The sequence below is a fragment of the Sciurus vulgaris genome (genome assembly GCF_902686455.1).
Source record: "Sciurus vulgaris genome assembly, chromosome: 5".
Classification (NCBI taxonomy): domain Eukaryota; kingdom Metazoa; phylum Chordata; class Mammalia; order Rodentia; family Sciuridae; genus Sciurus; species Sciurus vulgaris.
In genome coordinates this window covers 115,322,719-115,350,635 of record NC_136465.1, presented here as the reverse complement: position 1 = coordinate 115,350,635, position 27,917 = coordinate 115,322,719, and the positions used below count along the sequence as shown (strand labels likewise).

Below are 27,917 nucleotides of genomic sequence, written 5' to 3'. Positions count from 1 at the left end.
TGGGGGGAGGAGGAGCAGGTTGGCACTGGACAATTAAGTTAAGAGCACTGAGAATGGAGTATGTCAAAAGAATTTCAGCATTAAAATGAACTTTAAAGATCAGATTTATTTGGAGAAAACAAAAAACCCACAACCCAAAGGATGGGATTTTACATCTCAAGACATCTTCCAGGTAGTAAGTCTACAGATTACAAATCATTTTCATAGAAGATATTTTTGTACAAATTTTACATGTATTCAGGGTGGGACATAAGTCAACCCCTGTTTCTATTTTAACAGGGGGTAGGGTAGGGTAGGGGACAAAACAGCACTTTTTTGGATTTAATTATTTGGGAGTAGACATGAAGAAGGCAAATTCTACCTTTCCATTATCTGCAACCAATGGTTTAAAAACCCTGTTTGATCTTGGTTCTCTAAAAGCCCACTTCTAGTTACTAGCCGACCCTGACAATTACTGGAGGTGAATTCCCTGGACATGCCTTTTGCCCACTGGGTAAATGGTTCCTTATGCCCACTGCTGCAGCACACAGACCAACATTCTGCAGGGCTAGCCAGGCTTCAGACTGAGACTGAAAACAGAAGGACTTGCAAACAAGAGACCAAGGAGTCATTTGTCTGCAATATAATATACCAGTACTGCCCATGAGGGGGAAGAATTCCATCTACCAAGTTGACTCCTACAAAGGTGCATATAAAAGCAGACAAATTAAGCTACTGTGTTGCAAGAGAAACCAGGACCTTGTTAAATAGTTCTTTCCATTATCATTTATTCTCTCATAGGAAGATAAAAAAACAAACTCCAAAAAGCAAAATAACCACATTGGTCTAGGCCACATTATAAATCCAAGCACTGGTGTGGGATTTCAGTGGAGAAGAAAACTTGTAAAAACCCCCCCAAAGTCATAAGAAAGTCTTCCAATTAAACTGTCTCTGTTTACCCATCCTTATTCACCACCCAAGACCATCAATTCTAGACTACTCTGATCTGTAAGAGGGGTCAAAGCAGCAGGAGCAGGCATGGATGGAGGGAAGGAATGAGAATCAAAAGACATCAAGGAGCTGATTTGAGAAAAGCAGTGATTCCCCATGTCACAGCTTCCAGTGGCTGAGATGTAAAATGCCTGAGAGAGCAGATCCGTGAATTAAATGGATTGCTTTTTGGGAGGTGAAAGTAGTGTGAAGAACGAGATGACACGTGTGAATTTTTTAAAGCTTCAAGGTTTCAACAGACTATGGATGCATTTGAACTTTCAAAAAAGGATAGCAGTTTAGAAAGGGCAAAACCAGGACACACAAAAGACTGGGAATTCCCGTGACCCTTAAGTGCTTCCTGCTCCAGGAAATAAAGTGTTCACTGGAGGTCACACCTACTACCCAGTGCAAACTAATCCATCACCTCCCAAAAGCTTCTTTTCAAACCACGATTTCCCCATTTATTTTGGTCCCCAAGCAGTCCTCTTCTTTAGTGGCCTGTAGACTCAATCCCAACTACCCCCCTGGGGGGTAAAAAAATAAAGGAATTTCCCCTAGGCTGGCCCCAGTAACTCAGAATTAAAGTAAGAGGAAGGGCTGGCAGCCTCCTGGAGACTAAACAATTTGAGAGACTAAATCTACCTTTCCAAGGATGGAAAATTTATTCAGATAATGTTTGAGAATTCATATATGCCACAATAGATTAAGAATTAAAAGGTAGAAATCTCACTCTTCCTTATACCTCCCCTACTGCCCAACCAATCCAGACATTTTACCAGTCATTACCATTTCTTCTAAATGGAGGCCCCCTAGGCACTAATCACACAGGCAACTGCATGGTATTGTAAGAACACACCACAACTTTTCCATTAAAAAGCTGTAGTTTCTGTCTCTCTGGCTACATTGGCGATTCTCCGGTAACTTCAATACTTTAAAGGCTGCAGCAGCATGCAAAAGAATTTCATTTCATTTTTTAAAAAAAAGTTAAGAAAGGTCTCCAGGAGATGGTGAGTTTTATTTGTCTTGTCTGGATAGAGGTTTGATTTGCTCTTGAACGTTCCAGGGTGGAGAGACTAGGAGAAAGCACAGGACGCAGAGGTCTATTCAGTGTAGTCTTCTCCCTCATTTTCATCTTCACCATCCACAGAGAGCGCAGCATACTTGCTTGCAGAACTGAACTTCTGCAACAGACGAGAGCGACAAGATAACCAAGGTCTTAGATTCCCACATCGAAAACCAAGACAGGGGCTGGGGAGATAGCTCAGTTGGTAGAGTGCTTGCCTTGCAAGCACAACGCCCTGGGTTCGACCCCCAGCACCACAAACAAACAAACAAACAAACAAACAAGAGAGAATGCAAATACTTTGGCAAATGGGATGACAGTCCAGACTACACCCACTTGCTCGCTCACAGGGTTTTCCAGCAGAGCTGTCAGGAAGAGGGCCAGAGGCACACATGTCATAAACCACCTTTACCTTGCAGGAAGGCATGAGAGAGTAGAAGGCTTGGCAAGGGGGGAAAAAGCTTATCTCAACTTCTTTCATTAGCCTGAACAACACGGATGATGTCTTATCTCCAACCACTCTGCAGTCCCAAATGCAAAGAAGGCCAATAGGCAAAGGAAGCTTAGAAGCTGAGGTTAAGCCATTAGTTACTTACGGAGGCTGGATTTTCCTCAGGTTTCTTTGGCTCAGGTGCAGATCTGGAGTCTTGATCTTTTTTGCCCTCTTTCCTACAGAGATGTAAGCTTTTATAAAACTGCATCTTTGGAGGGGACTCCCCCAACACACACAAGCAAGAATGTAGTTTTGACTCAAAGAGCAGGTACATCTGTCAACAGTTCATGCTATATGGACATCACGTGCTCTGAATGTAACTTTTTATTTTGGGTTGACTTTGGTTTGTTTGCAATGAGAGATCTGGTAGTGCTTGGACACCAAGAACTTAATTACAAAGACCCATGTTATCTAAAACCAGATCAAAAAATTGCCAACGATGAGAAAGAAAACATGCATACCTATCTGACTCCTTCCAGTGATCTTTGTTCCCTCCATCTCCTGGACCACGGCTGGAGTTCCCAGTTTGGCCTTTTGGGACACTCATTCCATCTATTTTATTTTCCTCTGCTTGAGCAGAAATGCAAAAACAAAGACAAGTGAAATAACCACTCTTCCTGTCTGAGGTTACCTTCAAGTAGAAAAAAAATTGTGCCCACGTACAATGAGGAAAATCAAACCTAACCCCAAGCCAGTCTTTTTCCCTAAAGCTCTTCTTCCTATGTCGCTTTTATGACGCATACACACCCAAACCAAACAAGACCCCCTGGCTGGGACGATGATGCACACCTATAATCCCAACCACTTGAAACACTGAGGCAAGAGGATCCCAAGTTCAAGGTCAGCCTGGACAATTTAGTGAGACCTTGTCTCAAAATAAGAAAAATAAAAAGGGCTGAGTTCAGTGGTGAAGAACCCCTGAAATCAACCCCCAATACGGGAAGGGGAAAAAAGAAAAAACAGCCCCACTATAGGGTTATACCATATGAAAAAGCAATCTGGAAACAAGGACCATGATGTTCTATAGTAACTTTGACCTTGCTGATGGTGACATTTCCAATCTGGACTTACTATGCTATAAATATATTAATTTCCTTCCAAAGAAAGGTTTTACCAGGAAAGGGTAAGGCTTCACCCTTTCTCTGAAGAGATCACTCCTGCCCTCTACTGTCAGGAAAAGGTAGACAATCCAACACAAAGCTTTTGGGAAAGCAAGTGGCACTGATCCAAGTTTCTTGGATTTTTGGACAGGGGGTTTATCCTGGGTGTATTTTCATTTAGGTATGTAGATGAAAACATTACCCTAGGTATGGTCTTACCTTTCCTTGCCGGTCCTTCCTCAGATGACTGACCTGGAGCTACTTTCCCTGCACCACTAGAAGGAAAACATGTTTACAATCATCCCTTGTTTCAGGGAAAGAACACATAAGAAACTTACAATCACTCTGCACATGCGGTAAGCTTTACAGAAAACAAGAAGTCCCATCTTTAACGTTATAGACTATTATAATACAGAAAAAACAAAGCAATAATGTTTATTAACTGCTATATATTTTAGAATTATCACAATTGTACAGGTTAGTAGTAGTATCCTTTTTTACAAAAGAAGAAAGACAAAGATCTAATACTTTAGTAAAGTGATCTCCCATGGTCATACTGCCAGTATGTGGCAGGGAAACAGCTGATTCATGTAAGTGTTTGCAGATTTATGTGGCATAAATACTCCATCATGACTGATTTCAAGCCAGTGGAGTGATAATTGGCTATCAAAAGTTCAGAAAATGGGCCTGGTGCAGTGGTGCACACCTGGAATCCCAGTACTTGGGGAGTCTGAAGCAGGAGGATTATGAGTTCAAAGCCAGCCTTAGCAAAAGCAAGGTGCTAGGCAACTCAGTGAGACCCTGTCTCTAAATGAAATACAAAAACAGGGCTGAGGATGTGGCTCAGTGGTTGAGTGCCCCTGAGTTCAATCCCTGATACCCAGCCCCACAAAAAAAGTTCAGAAAATGGAACTGGCTTTTATGAGCCAGCTCCAATACACCTATAAATCTGAACTCAGAACCAAGACAACATAACTTATACACTCCGTGAGGCCAATGTTCAAAGGGCATTTTCCATCGTTGTATTACATTTATTATTCTAGGCTAACCAGCTGCTGCTTCAAGCTGACTCACCTTGTGGGGGATTGCTGCTCTGTGTCTGAGCTCTGAGATCGAGCAGGAGGGTTAGAACTTCGCTTCACCCACGCATTCTCCTTTGGTGGAGGGGCTGGCATTACCTTTAGAGGCTGATCAGGTTTGGGAGGCTTAGAAGTTGGAGAGTGACAGTCTTCCTCCTTATTGAGTGTTTCATTTTCTAGAGATTTCTCACTCTCTCTCCTTCGTGCATCTGTGAAGTCAAGAGCGGGAAGGTCAAATTATGAAAGAGAGCGAGAAACAAAAAAGACACACTGACTTATTGTCCTAGCGTCTACCAAGATCACAACAGGGTATAAAATGGTCCACACATCGATATTTAATGCTTTCCATCATCATTCTTAAATGAATGATCCTATTTTGGCTGCTAATGAATGGAATTATCCCTAAACTAAGGCTCTCATATGTAATTTTGAGAAAAATGCTTTACTGATGCAGAGAATAGGAAAAATAATGATTATATATCTTCACAAATAGCTATCTGCTGGGTTTGGTGGTGCATGACTGTAATACCAGCATCTGGTAGGCAGGAGTATCCCAAGTTCAAGGCCAGCCTCAGCAACTTAGTGAGATCCTACCTTAAACAACAACAACAACAACCACCACCACAACCACCACCAACTAGGGATATAAATTCAGTGGTAAAGTGCCCCTGGGTTCAATTCCTAGTACCAGATCAGTCCACGAAATTAGGCATTTGACTGAATTCAATAAAGAAAAGTCTCTGCATACTTTGGTTATGAATAGTTCACTGAAAACAGCAATAAGGTGATACCCACCCTGGTCTGACTTACTTCTGCCAGATGCGGCTGAGGTTCCAGACTGTGATGATTCACTTCCTGTCCTTGACCGTTCCCGTTCCTGAGTTTCTTCACTTCGCCAGCTTGGGTGTCTGCACAAAAGACATTTAACAAGAAATACGTTGTGTCCAGCTCAATGAAGGCTCATCCGGAACTGTGCTAACTCCCAAGAACCAGCAATTATTTTATCAGACTTGCTTCTTCTATGGGTCCATGTGTGTATCTTCTCTTCAAACTATAAGGTTAAGAAAATCCTCCATCACCTCCAACATCATCATCTTTTATTAACACAATCCTACAAGCCATTCATAATAGGGCCTTGCTTTTCAAAACTATATTATATGGGGTTGGGGTTGTGCTCAGCAGTAGAGTGCCCACCTAGCATGCGTGAGGCCCTGGGTTCAATTCTCGGCACCACATAAAAATAAAATAAAGGCATTGTGTCCACCTACAACTAAGAAAAATATATATTAAAAAAACAAAAAACTATATTATAGGGTTCTGCACTACTACATAGAATGCCACTCTTTAAATAAATAAATACCTGTATAATGATTTCTTCCTTCCTTTTTTTTTTTTTTTTGGCGGAGTTGGGGTGTACCAGGGATTGAACTCACGGGTATTCAACCACTGAGTCACATCCCCAGCCTATTTAGAGACAGGGTCTCACTGTGTTGCTTAGCACCTTGCTGTTGCTGAGACTGGCTTTGAACTTGTGATCCTCCTGCCTCAGTCTCTCGAGCTGCTGGGATTATAGGTGTGTGTAATGATTTCTTTACTATCCTGAAATAATACTTACATAATAAAACTCTAAGTAAGGACACACCAAAATTAATGCAAATGAATTCCAAGCCCACACTTAACCAAGAGAAAACACTTTCTATGCCAACTCCAATAACTTGAAAAAGAGGTAAATGTAATTTTTATTAATTTCATAACATCTCTATAGCTAATGAAATTTTTTGGATTCAGCTTATTGCACCACAGTGGGGTTTTATTCAATACATAAAAGAACTGACAATTTTTTTTCTTGAAGGACTAATACTCATCTATAAAAACAGACACAGACCATAATTTGCTCACTTTTGTATTAAAGTGCCACCAATTTACATTTGTGGCAGGTATAGCAAAGGCCTTTCTAAAATTATGAGGGATGGGGCACTCTGTATGGCATGAAAGTGTTCTGTACACTCCAGATTGCCTAATATCCCAGAGCCCACTAAATGCTTATCAGTGACCAAAAAGAACACAAATTTCCCAAATGCCCCCAATTAAGCAGCACTAAAAATACCAATGGAAAATCTGTAACTACAGATTACCTCATTGAGGCTGGGGTTGCAGTTCAATGGTAGAGTGCTTGCCTAGCATGCATAAGGCCCTCAATACCAAAACCAAAAAACAAACCTCACCTCTCCCTAGGCCGCCGCTCTAGTTTTGGCTCATCCAACTGGCGCTGTAATTTCTCCTGCTCCTTCTGTAGCCGTTCTTCTACTTCTCTTTCTCTAGCAGCTGTGTCAACAGGTTTTGCCCCTCCAAAGATGGAAGCTGCTCGACTGGACTGGGAGGTGCTAGCAGAGGAATCATCTTCCTTAGGAGTACTCCGAGGCTTTAGATTCAGTTTGGGTCTTTGGGGGGGACCTAAGTTAAATGAAACTCTAAGTAATAGTTTTCCAAATCATCAGAAGCTAATGACTGCAAGCCAGATTCCCAGACATAGCTCTTATGAAATGCTACATGAGATTCAAATTAGTGGCCCAGCCAACCCAGCAGAGAATGGGAGATCAGAAAATGGGCAACTTAAATATCAAGTTCCATTACTCTTTCCTCTACCATTATGACAGAGACTACAGGAAAGGCCCCCCAAAGATACAAATATAAGCTGTTAATTAACCATTTCATCTTGTTTACTTTTACCCAGGAAGAAATGTTCAGCCACAATAAACTACTGGACAAAATTATCTTGATTTAAAAAATGGGTTGTGGTCCTTTGTGGTTCATAAGTGTAATGATTGGGTGTTCATGCTGCTGTGTGAGATACACCTCTCTCTAAGCCTTGCTATAACATTGGCACATTACCCGTCTGACATGAAGAGAAAAGAGGGGTTGGGAGGAGGATGAGCTGTGGAAGATGGGTGTCTTTCGATAGGTAGAAGAAAAGCTTAAGGAAGACTCTTAACTATAATACGAACTCTGAGGGAAGTAGATTTCATCCTTGGTATCAGAATACTCTGAAGATAAAGCCACGCATAATGGTGCATACTAGTAGTCTCAGTTGCTTGGGAGAATGAGGCAAAAGGATTCTAAGTTTGAGGCCAACGTGGGCAATTTAGTGAGACCCTGTCTCAAAATAAAAAGGGCTGGGGAGTAGTGCAGTGGTAAAGTGCTGCCCAGAAACACTGAATGGAATTAGAGAAAACAGTGGATATTAAAGCCTTGGGCAAAGTTCAGTTCCAATATAAAAAGTTAAAAAATTAGGATTTATAATATAGTATATTAGGGTCATTTTAGAATACTTAATTCTAATTAGTGAACATCAATTGTTGTGGCACAAGGAACTATAATTAGCAAAACCTTTTCTCTTTCTACATGAAGGATCAAACCCAGGGGTGCTTAACTACTGAGCCACATCCCCAGCTTATTTTTTATTTTGAGACAGGGCCTTGCTAAGTTGCTGAGGCTGGCTTTCAACCTTTGATCCTTCTGTTCAGCTGGAATTACAGGCATGGTTCATGACACCCAGCATCATTTTTAACCTCACTGTGCCAGTTATCAACAATTAGACCACACTTTCTTTCCTTTGAGAAATGAGTTTAACACCACTGATTTTAAGTGTAATTTGTAAAATAGTATCACACCATGACAAAGCTGGGCACAGTGGCACAAACTTATAATCCCAGCAATTCAGGCTGAGGTAGAAGGTCAAGTTTGAGGCCAGCCTGGGCAATTTAAAAAATAAAAACAGCTAGGGATGTAGCACAGCACAGTGGCTGAATGCTCCCGGGTTCAATCCTCAGTACCACCACCATCAAAAAGAAAAGGGGGGATAAAAAAGAAGCCTAATGCGTTTTCTTTTCCAATATATCTTAACTTAAAAAAAATTTCTATGCAAAGCATATAAGATGAAAAGAATTAGACTTTATTTCCATCATGGCATCTTTATCCAACAGTCTTTCTAAGCTCTGTAGCAATGCATAAATTATGTTTCAAAACTGGAAGTTGTCACAAATTTAAATCACAAATTTCCCAGTGTCTAAAAGCAAAAGAAAATGTTTACCTCTATCATCACGCCTATAATCATCCCGAGAGTAATCATCTCTGGAGCTCCATGACCGATCGTCCCGTCTGTCATACCGGTCTTCATACCGGTCCCCACCTCCTCTGTAGTCATCATCCCTTCGGTACCCACTACCAAATGCTCTTCTGCCACTGCCTATCCTGGAATCATAGCCTGAAAATAACATCACAAATTGTCATCATCATACAGAGGGGGAAAAAGGCAAAAACCAAACAAAAAACCCAAAACCCCCAAATGAAAAAAAGACCAAATTCTTGAAACAAAACTTTAACTAAACTATATTATAATTACCCCTATCATAGTCTCTGCTGCCTCGGTCATCGTAGCGATCCCGGCCCCCATATCGATCCATGTCCCGGCGTGGGCCATCACGATATCCATCTCGATACCCATCCCGATATCGGTCTGAATCATAGCGATCTCGATACTCTAGAGGAAAAAAGACAGTTAACACCATTCCTTTTTTCTTTCACTGTAAAAAGAAACAGTAATATACTGAATCATGAGTTCTTATTCACTGCTATCTCATTGTTTATAAAGATAAATAATTATTTACAAAGAATAAGAATCCATGATTTTTCTTAATTTTGCTAGGTCAATAATTTGGAGGGGGGAACATGTAATAATTCCTATATATTCCATAATAAATTTCCAAGGGCTGGGGTTGTGGTTCAGTGGTAGAACACTTGCCTGGCATGTGTGAGGCACTGGGTTCGATTCTCAGCACCACATATAGATAAATTAGTTAATTAAATAAAGTCCATCCACAACTAAAAATAAAAATTAGAAAAGTCTCATTCCTTTTAAAAATAAATAAAAAAAATAAATTTCCAAAAACTTAAAAAGGTTTAGGTTTAAACCCTGCCCCCACAAGAAGTAATTGCAGTCAGGTGTAATGATGCACACCTGAAATACCACGTACTTGGGAGGCTAAAGCTAGGAGATTACAAGTTTGAGACAGTGTCTGGGAGGGAGGGGTATAGGGGTAAGGGGAGTACGCACAATCATTAGCAAAATATAGTTGGAACTTCCCATGCTTAACACCAAAGATCCAGTCAAAGACTGGTTTAAAAAGTATAACATGGGAAAACACACAAACCATAAATCCGAAAGGTTAACAATAGTTAAAAAAAAAAAAAAAAAAAAAAAGCGTGACATGTAACTGTTAAAAAAAATGATCTTTTAATGGAAACTAGGAGAGTGTATCATTTTCTACAACCAAAATGGCAAAGATTAAACATATGGGGTTGGTAAAGTTTAGGGGCATAAGTTAGTTCCTGCACTGCTGATCACTGTTTAAAACAATTTCTAAGAATTTAGAAAAACTAACTTATAACAAAGATGTACATACAAGGATATTCACTACAATACTGTTTATGGCAGTAAAACTGTGAAGCACACAAGCTGTAAATGAAATAAATAATAGGGCTCCAACTAAAGCATCTATTAAAACAATCACTTACTAAATGTACTTTATATACATGCATACACATGCTTATTAGTATCAAAAGCCCCCCAAACCAGAAATTTGTTAGTCTCTTATATTTGAGGTGTTGGGATAGAACCCAGGGTCTCATGCATACAAGCAAGCTCTCTATCATTAAGCCACACACCCTAGGCCCAGAAATCTGTATAATGTAGAATGTAGTAGATCTAGTGGCAGACCGGGAAATAGAAGTCATAGTAGTTCAGGGGGCTGGGGTTGTGGCTCAGTGGCAGAGTGCTTGCCTAGCACGTGTGAAGCCCTGGGTTTAATCCTCATTACCACATAAAAATAAAGAAAATAAATGTATTGCGTCCATCTACAATAAAAAAAAAAAAAAAGGAATAGTTTGCTCCAGTTGTCTGCTGTCATATCTTCCAATTTTCTAAGATAAACCAGAAACCAACATTTTAATGACAAATCTTAAATCTCTAAATATAAACTCATAAAAATATTCTGAGGGTCAATAATTAATTTGTGCCGGTGAAACAGGTCTCTTGTCACTACTGCCTTTTCTCTTGGGGATGGGGTAGGGTGCAGTTACTGGGGATTGAACCCAGGGGTGCTTAACCATTTTGCCACATCCTCAGCCCTATTTTGTATTTTATTTAGAGGCAGGGTCTCACTGAGTTGCTTAGCACCTTGCTGTTGCTGAGGCTGGCTTTGAACTTGAGATCCTCCTGCCTCAGCCTCCTGAGCTGCTGGGATTACAGGCATGCACAATTGCACTCAGCTCATCACTGCCTTTTAAAAATAATGATTTCTTTCTGGAAACTACATCGCTGTTTTTATGTGACCAGACATAATAGTCCCTAGTATTCTAAATTTTATTAAAAATTAAAGGAGGGCTGGAGTTGTGGCTCAGTGGTTGAGCGCTTGCCTGATATGTGTGAGGCCCTGGGTTACTCAGCACCACATATTAATAAATAAAATAAAATTGAAGGAAAGCTAATATTAATAAAATAATCGTGCACAGAATGAGAATCTAAAATAGTACACAAGCTCAAAACCAACCATGTGCTTTGTTTTGAAATCTATTTTTAATTTCTGGAGAGACTGATGAACTAAATACTTGATTTATTATTTAGAAAATACAAAATTACAATAAGCTTGCATTTTCTGAGAAAAAACCAGACCCAAAGTTAAGAAATGAAGCACATTAGATGGGTGTGCAAATTCCCGTAGTTTGGGAGGCTAAAACAGGATGATCATGAGTTTGAGGCCAGCCTCAGCAATTAAGTGAGGTCCTAAGCAACTTGGCAAGATCCTGTCTCAAAATAAAAAAGGGCTGGGAATGTGGCTCAGTGGTTAAGTGCCTCTGGTTCAATCTCTAGTACTCCCTTGCAAGCAAACAAACAAACAAAACAAAACAAAACAAAAAAAACGAAGCACATTAGTATGCTGTTGAGATTTTTAGTAATATTGAGTGTAATAATACCTTTCCCTTACATTGTCTTTTTTCTGGCCTAATGATTAGATAGGAGCTTTTGCCCTATGGGTGTTGTCTGGGACCTCTAACTCCTGTTAACTAAAGGCTGACTTTGGGGCAGTTTTGAATAACAACAGCATACTCACTCTATTATTATCCATCCAGCTTGTTCTAAATTCCCTTAAGGTGTCAGGTGAGAAAATAGTCATGTTCCTTGACTCAAAACAGGACACTTGGTCCATCTGCTTTTTCTTTCAAGAGCCATTTCTTCCTATTAACAACAGAATCTCTTGCATAAATGCTGAAGAGAAGTGTAGTTCTCCCCAAGATTTTGTTGGGTTATATATACCACATGGTAAAGTCAGATTATAAACTTGTAGATTTTGCCTTCCTTTTGACCTCTGCCACATTTGTTCCTCCTTCTTAAACACATTAAGGAAAACTCTCCTCTAATAGGAGATACCTATTATTGTGACCCCAATTTCATTTGATAGAGTTCAAGTGTCTTGCAAAATCTAAATGTCTGTTCTTCATGTTTCTTTTTATTTAAAATATTTCAAACATTAAAAAAAAAAAAAAAAGCAATTATAACAAATATGATTCCATTCCATGTTAGGTTCAGTGGATATAAATATTTTACATTCCTTCTTTTTTAAATACCCTAGCAGGACACATGTCTATAATCTCAGTCACCTGGAAGGCTAAGGAAGGAGGATCACAAGTTTGAGGGCAGCCTCAATGACTTAGCAAGACCATGTCTTAAAAAATAAAAAAGGACTGGCTATATGTAGCTTAGTTGTAAAGCACCCAGGGTTCAATCCCTAGTACAAAAAAAGGTAATATACTATAGATTTAGTAGTATCCTTAACTCCCGTCTATGATCACGAGGGCAGTTACATTACCATATGAAGGGTTATGGAAAATAATATTCCTATAAGACAGTTCCCCAAGAAAAACAGAGGGACAGCGTAGCTTGGGAGGAGAAAACTGGCCAAACATCAAACCTCTCCTAGAGCATTCTTTCCTGATAACAATGGGCCCTGGGGGAAGGGGCAGATACTGAATGCTGGGTCCTAAGCCTTGACCTTCCCTGACCGACAAGATTTGAGTACTCATCCCTTGGATACGAACGTTTATCTTCCCAGACAATAATGAGTTTCAACCTTTTTACAACTACTCTCCTATATTAAGATTTTAACCTGTTCAACTACCCCTGACGGTCAAAGCTGCACAGACACAGCTTCCAATGATTACACCATTGTACCCTATAAAACCAAAATCCCCTCTGCCACATCTCCAGCCCTATTTAGTATTTTATTTAGAGACAGAGTCTCGCTAAGTTGCTTATTGCCTTACTTTTGCTGAGGCTGGCTTTGAACTCATGATCCTCCTGCCTCAGCTTCCCAAGCTGGTGGGATTATAGGTGTGCACCACTGTACTTGGTCTATCAGGTGTATTTTAATAATTTTACAATGTATTACTAACACTATTATTTTCATATTTTTATACATATGTGATTTCCTCCCTTGGAATAACAGGTCTTAAATTTTATCCTAATTGTTATAGTATGTTAGTTGATAAAGGATTTCATTACTTTCCAAACATTATTAACAATATTCAGACTTTTTCCATGTATTTTAATGAGCTTATATAATCATCCCCATAAAGGTTTTAGTCTAGATTTAGGTGGTTTATGTAAAATGACATTTTAATTGATGTATGCAGTTAATGCAATTGATGCTTGTAGAGAAGTTCTTTACATAGCAACCTCGCTGAACTCTTACTTGACTCAACTAGTTTACCTGTTGTGTTTATTCATAAACAAATCATCCCAACAGAGAAATGTCTGTCCCATTCGTCTTTTTTTAGTAAGGTTTTAAAATATGAAAGTCAAATTCTCCTTTTGTATCTACCAATTCTTTTGGACATTATAAAATGTTTTTTCTAAGCTAGGCATGATGGCACGTGCCTGTGGTCCCAGGTAATAGGGAGGCTGAGGCAGGATAACTTGAGGCCAGCTTGGGCAACACAGGGAGACCCTGTCTCTTAAAAACAATCAATCAAAAGCTGCAACTACATCTACTACATTATTCTATCTGCTAACGTAATCTTGTACAAAAATACACTGTCCTATCACCACACAGATTCCAAGAGCACAGGAAAAAAACTAACTTCATAAAAACAAACTTACTGTCTCCAAAGCTGTCATCACCTCTTCTAGGTGGATAGTCGTCAAAGTTGTCTGTGGCAGGACGGGCCCTCCAGTCTGTGTCTGTTTTGTCAGAATCCCGATTTCTATCTCGGCCAAAGGAACGATCATCCCTATCTATAGATAAGAGTAAAACAAAAATCCACTAGATACCTCATTAAGACTTTCCCACTGTTTCTCACACAGCAAACACCATTGTAATAATCCCTTTTATATCACACTGTCATCACAAAGTTGCCCCTGGTTACTTTGAAACGTAACCAGATTATTCTTTTCCTCACATTATTTCTACCAGTTGAATGCATCTCTCTCTCATATGCTGTGTAGTCCAGGAGTCCCTGAAACATACATGAATGAGGTTCCTCTTGTGCCCAATATACTGCTAGATAGCTAATCTATTTTTTACAGATTTAATGTCCATTTAGATCTGTCAGTGCTTCTCAATTTCAACACTACTAACATTTTGGGTTGAATAATTCCTGGATGTGGAAGGGCTGTCCTAACGTAGGTTAATCCCTAGATTCTACTTACTACATACTAGCAGCACTCCCTTCAGTTTTAACAACCCAAAATGCCCTCAAACATACTACAAATCCCCTGTGGAACAAAATTAATGAGAACTGTTACTCTAGATTCAGATAGGCTCACCACAATTTCTATTTTTGCTTTGTCATTCTAGGACCACTACCAAACAGCAAAGTTCTACCAGTTTTCTTACCTTTATCCTGTGCTTGATCAGCAACATCCACTCGAATTCTCCTGTTACCTAGAGACTGAGAGCATAGAACCATATTAACGAACCTTTTGCCCCATTATGCACAAATCCCATTTGAGTGACCTTGAATGTCTGGGCATAGCAAAAGCACCTGGGGGGAGGAAGATAAAGGAAAAACACTGTAATCTAGCCAACACTCCTAATTTGTTGGCTAAAGAAGCCTTTTATAAAGACTTGAAAACTGAAATAACCTCTTAAAACTCACAAATTTAAGTTGGTTTTAAATGAGTATTAGGCCAACTAACTTACTACTTTTACAAAGCCAAATGTTATAGAACAGAACCAACTTTTTAACTATTCAAGGCAATCTATGAAACATAATGAACTAGAAATAATTCCCATTTAGCTAAATGAAAGACATATTTGGTGTCAAAGCAATCATTTGTTCAAACATTTGCACAGCCCTACTGTGCACCAGCAAAACTGCATAAAATGTGTTATGATCTTGGGTTATTTAACTCAATATTACCTTTGGATAAATCAGTTCCTCCAGGGATGACCTATAATATCCCCCCCACATCATTACTTAACTGCTTTGAGCCCAATTAATTCAACTGCTGATTTTTCCTCATTTCATAGGAGTTATAGATGAAGGATAACAATGACTTTCAACATCCCAAATTACATAAAACGCCACTATGATAAAATCCCTAAATAAAAAAGAAACTCCTAAGTCTGAACCACAGTAATAATTTAAAGTCAATTCAGCCAACCTTAGATAGTAACAACTACGTGACATTCTTCTTATTTTGTGGTACTAGGAATTGAACCCAGGGATGCTTTACCACTGGGCTATTACTCCCAGTCGACTGTATTTTTTATTTTGAGACAGGGTCTTGCTTAGTGGCCCTGGCTGGCCTCAGATTTTCTACCCTCCTGCCTCAGCATCCAGAGTTGCTGGAACTTTAGGTGTACACCACCATACCAGCTGGTATTTTTCTCATCTAGACTGAACAGAGTTAAAGACAGGTAATGTTAATGAAATCTGAAAATAATCCAAGAAGAATTGTCAAATGTCAGGTCTGAATGACAGAATTATGGAACGGGAACCTTTCTAAGAAATAATGAAGGATTTCTTTGTTTCTGTAGTCAAAAGAGAATAAAAAAACATTTTCCCACCTTCGTAAGTATAAACTTCTTGTGTCTCTGGTAGGAAAACATTTATTTAACTATGTTAAAAGAAGGAATGTTGAGTGCAGTAGTACACAACTGTAATCCCAGCAATATGGGAGGCTGAGACAAGAGGATGGCTAGTTGCTCAGGGCCTAAGTTGCTGAGGCTGGCTTTGAACTCAAGATCCTCCTGTCTCAGCCTTCTGAGCCGCTGGGGTTACAGGTGTGCGCCACTGTGCTTGGCCCTGTCATAGAAATTAAAAAAGGGTTGGGACTGTAGCTCAGCGGTAAAGCTAGGTTCAATCTCCAGTATAAAAAAAAAGGCAGCAAAGTGTAAGGACTTAATGTTGACTGTCATTCTATAAAACATTTCTAGAAACATATTACAAATAACATCTCAGTAAGAAACGTTTCCAAGTCCTCTTAAATTACCAAAAACCAGCACTACAATACTCTCAAAAATGAGATAGCACTGTGTGTGTGTGTGTTGCTGGGGGAATCAAAACCAGGGCCTTATGTGTGCTAGTGCTCCACCACTGAGTTGCAACCACACACCTGAAATAATGCCTACCTTTTTTAAAGTACTTTTTAAAGTTATAAATGGACACAATACCTTTATTTTTTAAATTTATTTTTATGTGGTATTGAGGATCAAACCCAGTGCCTCACACAGGCAAGGCAAGGGCTCTACCACTGAGCTACAGCCCCAGCCCCCTAAGATAATGCCTTTTAATACTAAGCCGGTTAACTTGATTTTTGTTTGCCTCTATCAAGTCAGATGATTTTGAAAAGATTAAGTTATAAGATGTGAAGCAAAGCACAGAGTGAATCAATGTAGATGTTTTAAAAAATATATTTTTTCTAGTTGTCAAAGGACCTTTAATTAATTTATTTATTTATATGCAATGCTGAGAATCAAACCCAGTGCCTCACACATGCTAGGCAAATGTTCTACCACTGAGCCACGACCCCATTTTAATGGGCACTTAATGTGTTGGGTTTCTGCCAGTTTTACATTTAAGTGTTCCCCCAAATTATTTGAATCATTATATTTGCTTAAGTGTGACTTGCTAGATGCTGAATGTTAAATGATACTTTGTTAAATAATGTAGGCTCTTCTTTGGGGATATTATGGGAACCTCTGAAATAGCTGCTCATCCAAACTAAAAAGTATCAGTTTTATCTGGGCCTGTACTCTTAATCCAAGGGATTTTACTTTGCACGCTGAGGCAGGAAGATGGGAAATTTGAGGCTGGCCCAGGCAACCTGGTTAGACCCTGTCTCAAATTTTTTTAAAAAAGGACTGATGGTGTAGCTCTGTGGTAGAGACCCTGAGTTCAACCCCAATACTGCAAATAAAAACAAAGGCAAACAAACCTGTTTAACAAATAAGAGATTTGTGAGCTCCCACCTCAAACCCTCCCCCCCCTTAATTTCTTTACCTCTTCATTGAGACTCAGGGCACTGAGCAAGGAATCCAGGTCCTCAAACTCAGCATAGCCAAAACCTTTCAACCTCTCTGGATTGCTGGGTTCCCGTGGTAAACGTACGGCACTGATCTGTGTAAGTAAAAGAGAAGTTTTTTAGGGATCACATAAGCATCATTATATATGCAATGAATTTCTCTGAAGAATACACAAGAACCTGGATCTCTTGCCAGTAGGAAAACTATGTAGGCCAATAGAAAAAAACTTACCTTCCTCAAAGAAACAATACCCAACATGTTTTCAGTGTATCTCTAACTTTGCTTTCTGCTATATTTTTATAATCTTTTGTGGTTTTATTAAGAGCAACTGCCCTTCCAAACTTAATTTTAGTCACTGCCTTCAACATCTAGTTTCAGACAGTAATTTGCTTAAGGACATGCATGGATGGTGAAATAGAGTGTGAATTCAAATCTGCATCTCTTTCAGTCCACTTGTATTTAATCACTACTGACAACTCTCATACTCCTGCTGTTACTTTGGACAACCTAAAGTGTTTATACTTACATTTAATCCTCTAAAGAATTCCTTAATGGAGTCTTCTGTCACATCATAGGGCAGGTTCCCTAGAAAAGCAGTGTAGGGTGGCGATTTGGGAAGACGGCTCCGGTCAATATTGGGTTCCCGAGCAGCCCGTGGAGCAGTGGGAAGGATGGAACGGTCAATTGGAGGTGCCCTGTACACATCATCATCATTACTATGCCAAGTGGTTGAAACTAGGATAGAAGAGCCAATGAAAGAAATTAGAGGAAAACTCCCCTACTACCATCCTAGAACAAGAGGATCCATGCTAAGTGGTTTAAGTATACTGAATCAAAATAAACAGCCTAAAGGAGGTGGGGACTTGGTAATGAAAATATTACTATTTTTTTTTTCTTGGTACTGGGAATTAAACCCAGGAGCGCTTAACCACTGAGCCACATCCCCAGCCCCATTTTGTATTTTATTTAGAGATAGGGTCTCACTGAGTTGCTTACTGCCTCACTTTTGTTGAGGCTGGCTTTGAACTCATGATCTTCCTGCCTTAGCTTCCCTACCTGCTGGGATTACAGGCCTGTGCCACTGTGTCCAGCAGTAATGAAAGTACTTTTAAGTTTTTGAAATGTTAGTATCAAAATGTAAAAGTACAAAAACAGTACTTAGTATTTGGGTTTTGTTTGTGAGTATCTCACGGCCTTTAAAAGTCTGACATTTGTTAACAGAATATGGTATTTATTTCTTACATCAAACATTATTGAAGGCACGTTACTATGTATCAATTACTTTATATTCATTATATACCATCTTAGCTTTTTAACAATCCTGTGAGGTTATTCCTCATTCTACCTAAACTGAATCTCTGATATCAGACAGTAATTTGTCCAAGGTCATGAATAGTACAGAACCTTCCTTACAGTCCTGTCCATAAAATTTAATTCAAATACCAACACTTAGGGAATGTACAACCTATGTGAAATCTCCCAATTTTACTATGAAAATAGGGCAGGAAAGGAAAAAAAATGTTCTTTTGGTCTGCAGTAAAGAACTTTAGGAAAAAATGGTGAGAGGCTGAGGGTGCAGATCAGTGGTAGAGTGCTTACCTAATATGCACAAGGTCCTGGGTTTTGATCCCCAGCATCACAAAAACCTCTTCCTACGTTGTTCCTGGTTACTCCCTAAAGGCAGAACTTGACCAAATGACAGACCAATGATTCTTCTGTATTTCCCCACCATACCTACTATTCCTATTCCTTTCCCTCAGACCACTTTCATCTTAAATTCATTCTAGTAACTTCTAGAACTAAGTGTTCTTCAGTTCCGGGTATACAGAGCTTATAGATTGCACTGCAACATCACTTTTTTTTTTTTTTTTTTTAAATATTTTATTAGTTGTTTATGAACCTTTATTCATTTATTTATTTGTACGTGGTGCTGAGAATCGAACCCAGGGCCTCACACATGCTAGGCAAGTGCTCTACCACTGAGCCACAACCCCAGCCCCATGCAACATCACTTTTTGAGGACACCATAAAATTTTAGATCTGAAAAGAAAAGATAATCTAACTGGGTGTGGTGGCATACAACCTTAATCCCAGCTACATGGGAGCTGAGGAAAGATGACTTCAAGTTTGAGGCTGGGCTGGGAAACTAGGCAAGACTGCCTCGAAAGAAAATAAAAACTAAAATAAAAAGGTAGAACACAGTTCAATACCCAGTTAACTACCTCCCGACCTAGTCCTTACTTTTTAAAGGAAAACAATTGGGTCTTAAAACTTGAAAAAATTCTGTCAATGCCTTTCAGGAGTCTGGAAATGGTCTCCTGATTGTCCATGACCCCTACATTTCCTGCCACAAAGCTGATAATAAACTGAAGACTATGTAATTAAGATTTCAGGTTCTTCGAAGTAAGAGCCTTTCACATTACAAATGATGCAAACTGTTATAGAACACTCTGTTTAGAAGATAATAAAATTCCAAGCATGACAACAAAGAAAAAAATTACCATCTCCTTCCAGGTCGTCTGTTTCATCAGCCCAGCTGACTGGTTTGGGGACATAGGTGCTTCCTCCACCAGTCCCCCCATCCTCAGCCAGAAAGTCTGTTAGGGAGATAGTCTTCCCCTTCTTATTCTTCTTTTTCGCTGTTTCAAAAAGGCAAGAAAAAGACTGTGCATGACTACTCAGGTTATTTACAGATTTTAAATATACTGATAAAGAAAACAATGAAGTTCAAAGGATTGGATCACGGAACGTGAAGAAATACTGTGTACATATAAATGTAGAAAGCGTAACAGAAGAATTTGACAGTAAGTGAAAAACTCTGCAGGATAAATATTATGTGAAAATACACATTTATGCATGGAAAAGGGAAGGATGTCCAACATTCCCCTCTATGAATGGGGTAGGGGGAACCTTTTACTTTCTGTTACATTTGCTCAATTACCATTTGAGATTGTGTGTGGTGCTGGAATAGAACTGGTTCTTACCACATGCTAAGCAAGTGCTCTATTGCTGAGCCACACCCTCAATTTCACTTGAGATTTTTAAGTGTAGCAACTACTTCTACTTAGAATAGGTTACATTTATTGCAGTTTGGATACAAAGATAAACAAGACAAAATCCTTACCCCTAACACAGCTTGTACGGCACTTTCGAGTGCTGTTGGGATACCTGTAAAATAACTATGTAAGGGAGGAATCCTAACTACCAATTTATAGAGAAGAAAAGTAAGTCTCAGAGAGGTTAAATGACTAGCCTAAAGTAAGAGTAGATGGCAGAGCTATAGTTAAAGCTCATGTTTTTTTCCTATTAAACCCAAGGCTTTTCCAACTGTACCATGGTATCCTAGCCTCAAAGAAGCTTATTAATTTAATGATAGGATGTCATAACCAGAGTAAAATGTTGCACTCAGTGTTATCTGCAAGCGTCTAAATATTTAAAACTTATACACTAAACCTCTCTGCCCTCTAGAAAATAAATTTATCTTTCCTTAAGATGAGATATGACATTAAAAGAAAAATATAAAACCCTAACAAGGAACACATTTAAATTTTTTTGTGGTTACAAAATATTCAGTCATCCCCAAATGGCTCCATTTAGCGGACTGACCCTGGCTCTCTATCCTCAGAACTCGGCACAATCAACAGCTAATTCAGAAGGACAGAAGGGACCACGTGAAATTCTAGAACTGGTCCAACAGCAGTCACTACATGATTGAAAAAAAAAAGCAATAGCTCTGTTCTAATAAAGACCGGCTTCATTGCTTTTATCATCATGAATTCTTTCTCCACAATCCAATTCTTCTTATTTTCAACCAAGAAGACTTAAAGTACCAGTAACTTAACACACCACTTGCTTAACTGAAGGTACTCTCTCACTTGGTATCTGTCTTTTAAAGTTCAAATGCCAGTTTATTAAAAAAAAAAAAAAAAAAAGTGACCTGTTTGCAATGAATGTTACACACAACGTTCTGTATATAATAAGACTGTGAAGTATTATGATCTCAATGTGCAAATCAAATCAACTTGGCTCCAATAATATAAAAGGCCATAAAATGTGAAGCTTCCATATTTCTCACATGATTTATCATTAACCTGGCTCCAAAAGTAAGATTAATCGGGTTCCAAAGTATCCTTTATGATCAACCAGACCACAGCTATTCTATTCTACAACTTCAAAAGAAAGTTGTTATGCAGTAGTTGGGTCTTATCACACTGATTCTGGTGCAGCTCTGAAGGAAAGATCTAGAAAAAATTTAATAAACTAATGTGAATAAGACATAAGGTAAAATACTTAAGAGTACATGGGCTTATTTGAGTCCTTTTCATATCCTTTAATTAAAAAACCGTTATCTGATATTGGCCAATATTGTTATATTGTATGCATGTACAAATATGTAACAACAAATCCCACCATTTTGTACAATTATATAATGCATCAATAAATAAATTTTTGGAAAAGCAGAAATTGTCTGGGATTAGTATGATGCCTGCCAGATACCCTTCCCTCCTATGGCTTAACCTAGTATCACTGCCTAATATTCAGTTATCAACCTGTTCCACAATCAGAATAAAACAGAACTGGAGGTCAGTACATTAGTGAGGTCAAGTTCAACATAAAAATGAGTTAAGAATATGAGTAAGGCACACCCCCTTTCTCCTTGTTCTGTATTATGTATCTCATAGCAAAACAGCATAATCTAGAATTAACCTGCCCTTTGGTCTGACTTGGCTTAAATCATTTTGTAGCTCAGTTTCTCAACTCTTATAATTTTTTTTTTTTTGTAGTTGTAGATGGACAGAATGTCTTTGTTTTATTCATTCATTTTTAATGTGGTGCTAAGGATCAAACCCAGTGCCTCACACACGGTAGGCAAGAGTGCTGCCACTGAGCTACAGACCCAACACAGTTTCTCAACTGTTAACAGGCTCTTGACAGACAAGTCTCACACTTAAAAAAAAAAGTATATATATATTTTAAAAAAGTATATATATATATAAATATATATATAATGAGCCTTTATTTTGTGAATTTATTTATATGTTATGCTCAGAATCGAATCCAGTACCTCATACATGCCAGGCAAGCGCTCTACCACTGAGCCACAACCCCAGCCCTCACACTCTTACATTTAGTAGCAACACTGACTCGGTCACAATATAAACAGATTTAAAAGAAATAGCCCTTAAAAAGCATAATTAATAAACCCAAAGTGGGTGCCAGCATTTGTGCCACTCCATTTTATTCTAATAATTGAGAAAAGATGTTACCCAAATTCTCCTTGCCCTTGGCTCTTCTAATATCTAGGCTCACACATGTTTAGGATTCCATCAGTGTTCTCTTCTACATTCTAAGTATTGTTAATGCTCCAGGTATATCTATCCTTTGCTACAATGACTGAATTCATCCAATTCGTTTATCTGCCCTCAAATCAAGTACATATTTTGGGAATGATAAAAATCTAGACTGGCCGCTAGTTCTGTATTTCCAAACAAATAACTCCTTAAAATACTGTAAGCAAAAAAACTTACAACTTATTTTTAAAAGGCAACCCTATTTCTGCATGACTCTCTCTTCTCTAGGATAGAAACTGTGTATAGCTCTCAACATTCAGATGAAGTTTCAATAAAAATTACTTTTTAGGTGGTGGTACTGGGGAATCAAACCCAGGGGGGCTCCACTGGGCTACACCACCAGGTTCTTTTATTTCCTAATTTTGAGACAGGCTCTCACTAAATTGTTGAGGCTGGTCTCAAGTTTGTGATTCATCGCATCTAGCTTTCAACCCCTATTCTACTTTTTGCTTGGATTTACCTACTCTGAACATTGGTGCAAATGGTATCACATCCTTATAAATAGTGCTGCTATGAACATTCCTGTACAAGTTTTGGTGACATTTTCTTACTCTCTTAGATTACTTAGTTTCAGAAAGGTTAAAACCCTGTTAAGGGGTAAGACCTAAAATTATATGTAATTTTTGTCAGGAGTGGTGGTGCATGCCTGTAATACCAACTTGGGAAACTGAGGCAGGAGAATTTCAAGTTTAAGGCCAGCCTGGGAAACTTAGTAAGACCCTGCCACAAAATAAAAAGGGCTGGGGAATAGAACTCATTGTAGAGCACCCTTGGGTTCAATCCCCAGTAGCACGATAGTGGTTGGGTAGGTGGGGAAATGACTGCTAATGGGTAAAGTTTGCTTTCAGGGTAATGAAAACATTTTCAATTAGACAGAAAATGCCATCAAACTGTACACTTTAAAAGGATAAATTTTAGCTGTGTGGGGTCATGTACGCCTGTAATCCTAGCAACTAGGGAGGCTGAGGCAAGAGGATCACAAGTTTCAGGACACCCTCAGCAATTTAGCAAGGCCCTAAGAGGTAAAGTACCCGTGGGCACCTCCCATGTACCAAAAATAAATAAATAAACTGATAAATAAAATTTTTTACAGTGTGTAAATATCTGAATGAAGCTGTTATTAAAACGAGCATCATCAATTTCTCCAAAATTGAGTACTTTAACAATTACCAAATGTTTCCTTAAGCAACATCATTGAAATGCAATAAATCTACCCAAATAATAGAGTGCTCAGAATTAAACTAATTATTCTGTTTAAAGCTGAGCCATAAAAGTTTCAAATGATATACTATCATGCTGAGGTCTCACTTTTACTGCACTATATATCTTAGCAGAGTAGAGAGTAAAGACTAAGCCAGCACTAATAAGTTCCATCTCCTATTTTAGTTCTACAACCTCTGTGTCCAATTTCTTCATCTTGACATAATAAGGAGAGTACCATATTGCCTTTTTCTTGCTCCTCCAGGGACACTTAAGAGCTATAAAAATTACAAGTTAAGATTCTTGCTTTGGGCATTTCCCTATTATTAGGATTTTAGCAATATCTCTTATAAATCTCATAAGAAACTACTTGGGAGTGTGTACTCATAAATAAGCACTTGTGTTGCCTTTAAAAAAACAAAAAGCAAAAGTCACATATGACTTGTGAATTACACCCCAGAGTTGTCATTAAACTGTGTATGTGTATCCCTTTTTTCCACTGACATATCTTAGGAACACTATTTTACTTTAACTGATACTACTCTATTTGTATTTCAACTTTCATAAGGAATTTTAGTCTCAACTTTCTGAACCTAAGTATCCTATTCTCAGAGTAACAAATACATGGTAAAGGATGGGATCTGACTTGTGAAAAACATAATGGCAACCCTTGAAACCATTTTTTTTTAAACTAGGAAGGCCAACACAACATGAAAACAATCTCTAACCATCTTCTCCCCACAAAATCATACAACAAAGAATTCTGAAGAGTTATGCAAACGAAAGGCCTAACAGTTTACATACATTGTTTACAATTTTAAATGTTATCCTATTATCAAACATATTTGATTCCTTATTGGTAAGGGGAGAGGAGATAAACTGTCCGCTTTACAGATGAAGAAACTGGGACTCAGCAGGTGTTTTAATCAGGCTTTAACCTGACTAAAATAGTGACAATGAAAATTTAAGGAGCCAGTTGCATGGAGCACATGTGTAATCCTAGTAACCCAGGAGGCTGAGACCCTGTCTCAAAGAAAATAAAAAGGGCTGGGGATATATGTAGCTCAGTGGTAGAACGTCTCTGCATCCATCTCCAGTACTGAAAGAAAAAGAAAGCTGGGCATGGTGGCACACACCTATAATTTGGGAGGCTGAGGCTGGAGGCTGGAAAGTCAAGGCCAGCTTCAGTAATTTAGTGAGGCCCTAAGCAACTTAAGAGACCCTGTCTCAAAATAAAAAAAGGGCTGAGGATATGACTCAATGGTTAAGTGCCTCTGGGTTCAATCCCAGGTACAAAAAAAGAAAAGAAAATTTAAGACCGAAAACACCCTCAACCCGAGTATTGGGGTTTGAACCAGGGGAACTTTCCCGCCAAGTTACATCCCCATACCTTTTTATTTCATCTTGAGACAGGGTATCACTAAGGTGCACAAGTTTGTCTAGAACTTGTGATAGTAGCTGGGATTACAAGGGTGTGCCGCTGTGCCCGACTAAAATCTCACTTTTTTTTTTTGTGGTGCTGGGGATTGAACCCAGGGCCTTGTGCATGCGAGGCAGGAACTCTACCAACCGAGCTATATCCCCAGCCCCAGCCCCAGAATCTCACATTTTAAAGGAGCATTCTTTTAAAGAGGTCTACTAAGAAAATTAAAAGCCCAAGCTCAATGTGTCAGGTTCCTAGGAATTTAAACTATTCTCAATCAATAGTCATTCTGAGATACTTTCAGTTACCGAAAGACAGTAATAGGTTTACACTGGAAACTTGTACTGCTAAAAAGAAAGTTAGAGGCTGGCCTGGGCAACTTAGCAAGATCCTATCTCAAAATAAAATAAGAAATGGGGATACAGTCCAATGGTAGAGCACTTGTCTAAGCTTGCAGAAGCCCTGGGTTCAACCCCCCAGTACCATGAACAAAAACAAGAAAATGAAAAAGACCTATGACATTGTGTTATGTATCTCCGGAGAGAAAATAAAAACCATTTCCAACTTCTGGGAATATTGGTAACTCAACAAAGTCAATGCCATAGGAAAAGATTAAGATAGAGTAAAGAAATTTGATAAACAACAATCTCACTAAAATGTAACCTTGTGCTTAGTCACAAGTGCAAGCTAAAAAGATTTACTGAGCAGAATTAAAGGAGTTAAGAGTTTCCAAGGTGTAGATAAGAACAAGAAGGGACATTAGTGAACAAATCTCTAACCAGTCTGGATTTCGCTAACAGGATAAAACTAAGAACACAAATCACTATATTTTTCACCTCTAAATACTTCACTGACACTCTGGAGAAGGGGAATACAGATTTTTCACTAAACTGATACTTAACTGTCAAGGTGGCAAATCTAGGCCAAACAGATACATAATTAACTTAAAATACATTTTCAGTAAACGCCAGATGATGTTTTGGGGCAGCAATTAAAACTGAGGATGACAACTTCATACTTCCAAGTTGGAGAGGAGGAGTAAGGAGCCTAAGATTTTGATCTTGCTCTGCCACCTGCAAACAGTGCAACCTTGAACAAATCTTTCATTTTCCTCAGCTGGGAGATACCATTCCCTCACAAGACAATCAAATGAGACAAGAAACAGAGTACTACACCAAAGCTGTTTTGCTCAAATGCAATCAAATCAGTCAACATTTTCCAAAGGCTACCATAATTCTTAGTTCCCCAGTAATAATAGAGAAGGTAAATTCCTGGTTGAGAAACTAGTGTCTAGAGACAACTTAAAACATATTTTGCAGAACGAGAGTCAGACCAGGGAAAAGAAAACTATATTCCTAAAACTAAAATTAATGTCACAGCATGTTATAAGGCCCACTGCTGTTCTTTTAAGTTCATTACAAATGCAAGTAAACTTGCACAATAGTGATACTCCCCTCACCAAAGTCTTTAAAAAAAAAAAAAAGGAAGAAAGAAAAAAAATCTTAAGTATTATTTTAATAGCACCTCTTAGAAGTTTGAGTTAAGGAAAAAAGAAAACAAGAGCTGAGCCCTACCAATGAAACTGCCAAAGTTCAGTCAAAATGGAAGTACCATAAGTAGAGGACCTGTTCTTGCCCACCACTTTATCTTCCAAAACTTAGAACTGTGCCTGGCATATAGTTTGCTCTCAGTAAAAATGTACTGATGGAATGAAGCAAGAAAAGACTAGAGGGAAATCTAAGTGCCCACTCCACTTCCTCTTCTCCAACACGTGGGCACAGCACACTGAATTCCCCACCTCGAACCTTAGTAGCGCCAACCTCCAAACCTAACACTAGACCCCATGAAGTATGGGGAAGGCACACTGTATAACTGGAGGGACATAAAACAGCCCAACACCGACGAGTAAAAGCTCCCCATCTGGACTCCAGCGCAAGCTTCTAAGGCGCGCCGACTCCACTATCCCCTGGCTCTCCTACCGCGCACGCGCACTACTGCCCTCCTCCGCCCCTCCACCGACTCGCGCTAGCGTTCTAACTGCCCCCCCATTCCCCTGCCCCCACTCCCGTCCGCAACGGCCTCGCGCCTCCGAGACCTAGTCTAATGTGCATACGTCCGCGCGCCAACCGCCTTCTTCCTTCCTCCACGCCTTCACGCGGGCACAGTACTTCATGACTATGAGGCGGCCTCGTGCCTCCCCCAGATTCTTTCAGCGCTCCCTCCTTCAATTCAACTCAGAGTCCACCATTACTGCCTACTCCAACCTCGCGCAGACGGGGTGAAAAGGGTGTGAGGGGGGGAGGGGACGGACACTTTCCCCTCCCCCCAAACATCCCGGGGCGATAACCTAACACAGCCACGCTGCCAGCCTGCCGCAGTCCCCAAGCCCGAAGGGAGCCGGTGCCACCCACTCCCCGACTCCAGGAATGAGTGGATCAGGCCCGGAGGGTGATTTCAGAGCCCAGTCCTTGGCCGCGCTCGGCCGCTCACTCACCTGAGGCCGCCATGTTGGGAGAGGGAGAGAGAACGCAAAGGACCCGGATGAGGCAATCACGTGATTATAGCGGGCGCGTCGGGCTATGAGACGCGAAACTGGGAGGGGGCGGGGAGGTGAGGACGGAGACAGGAGGCGGGGCGCCGCTGCTTTAGGTT

General features: G+C 39.5%; 1 protein-coding gene across 4 annotated transcripts; it reads right to left on the bottom strand.

Annotated features, from left to right (window-relative positions):
• Positions 1–86: 86 nt before the first annotated feature.
• On the bottom strand, positions 87–27,917 carry EIF4B (eukaryotic translation initiation factor 4B). 4 transcript variants are annotated; one of them, XM_079140864.1, is made up of 15 exons: positions 27,760–27,917; positions 19,793–19,930; positions 17,818–18,026; positions 17,269–17,385; positions 14,658–14,712; positions 13,922–14,056; positions 9,110–9,247; positions 8,798–8,971; positions 6,933–7,161; positions 5,503–5,615; positions 4,703–4,916; positions 3,848–3,903; positions 2,990–3,095; positions 2,632–2,704; positions 87–2,153 (listed from the first exon to the last, which is right to left on the bottom strand). In XM_079140864.1, exons 1-15 carry the CDS (start codon positions 27,770–27,772, stop codon positions 2,073–2,075), a joined length of 1,851 nt encoding a protein of 616 aa, XP_078996990.1. In that variant the 5' UTR covers positions 27,773–27,917; the 3' UTR covers positions 87–2,072. The 4 variants fall into 4 exon arrangements, with proteins under 4 accessions (XP_078996990.1, XP_078996991.1, XP_078996992.1 ...); XM_079140865.1 differs by having other exon boundaries at positions 2,990–3,098; positions 5,518–5,615; XM_079140866.1 differs by having other exon boundaries at positions 5,518–5,615.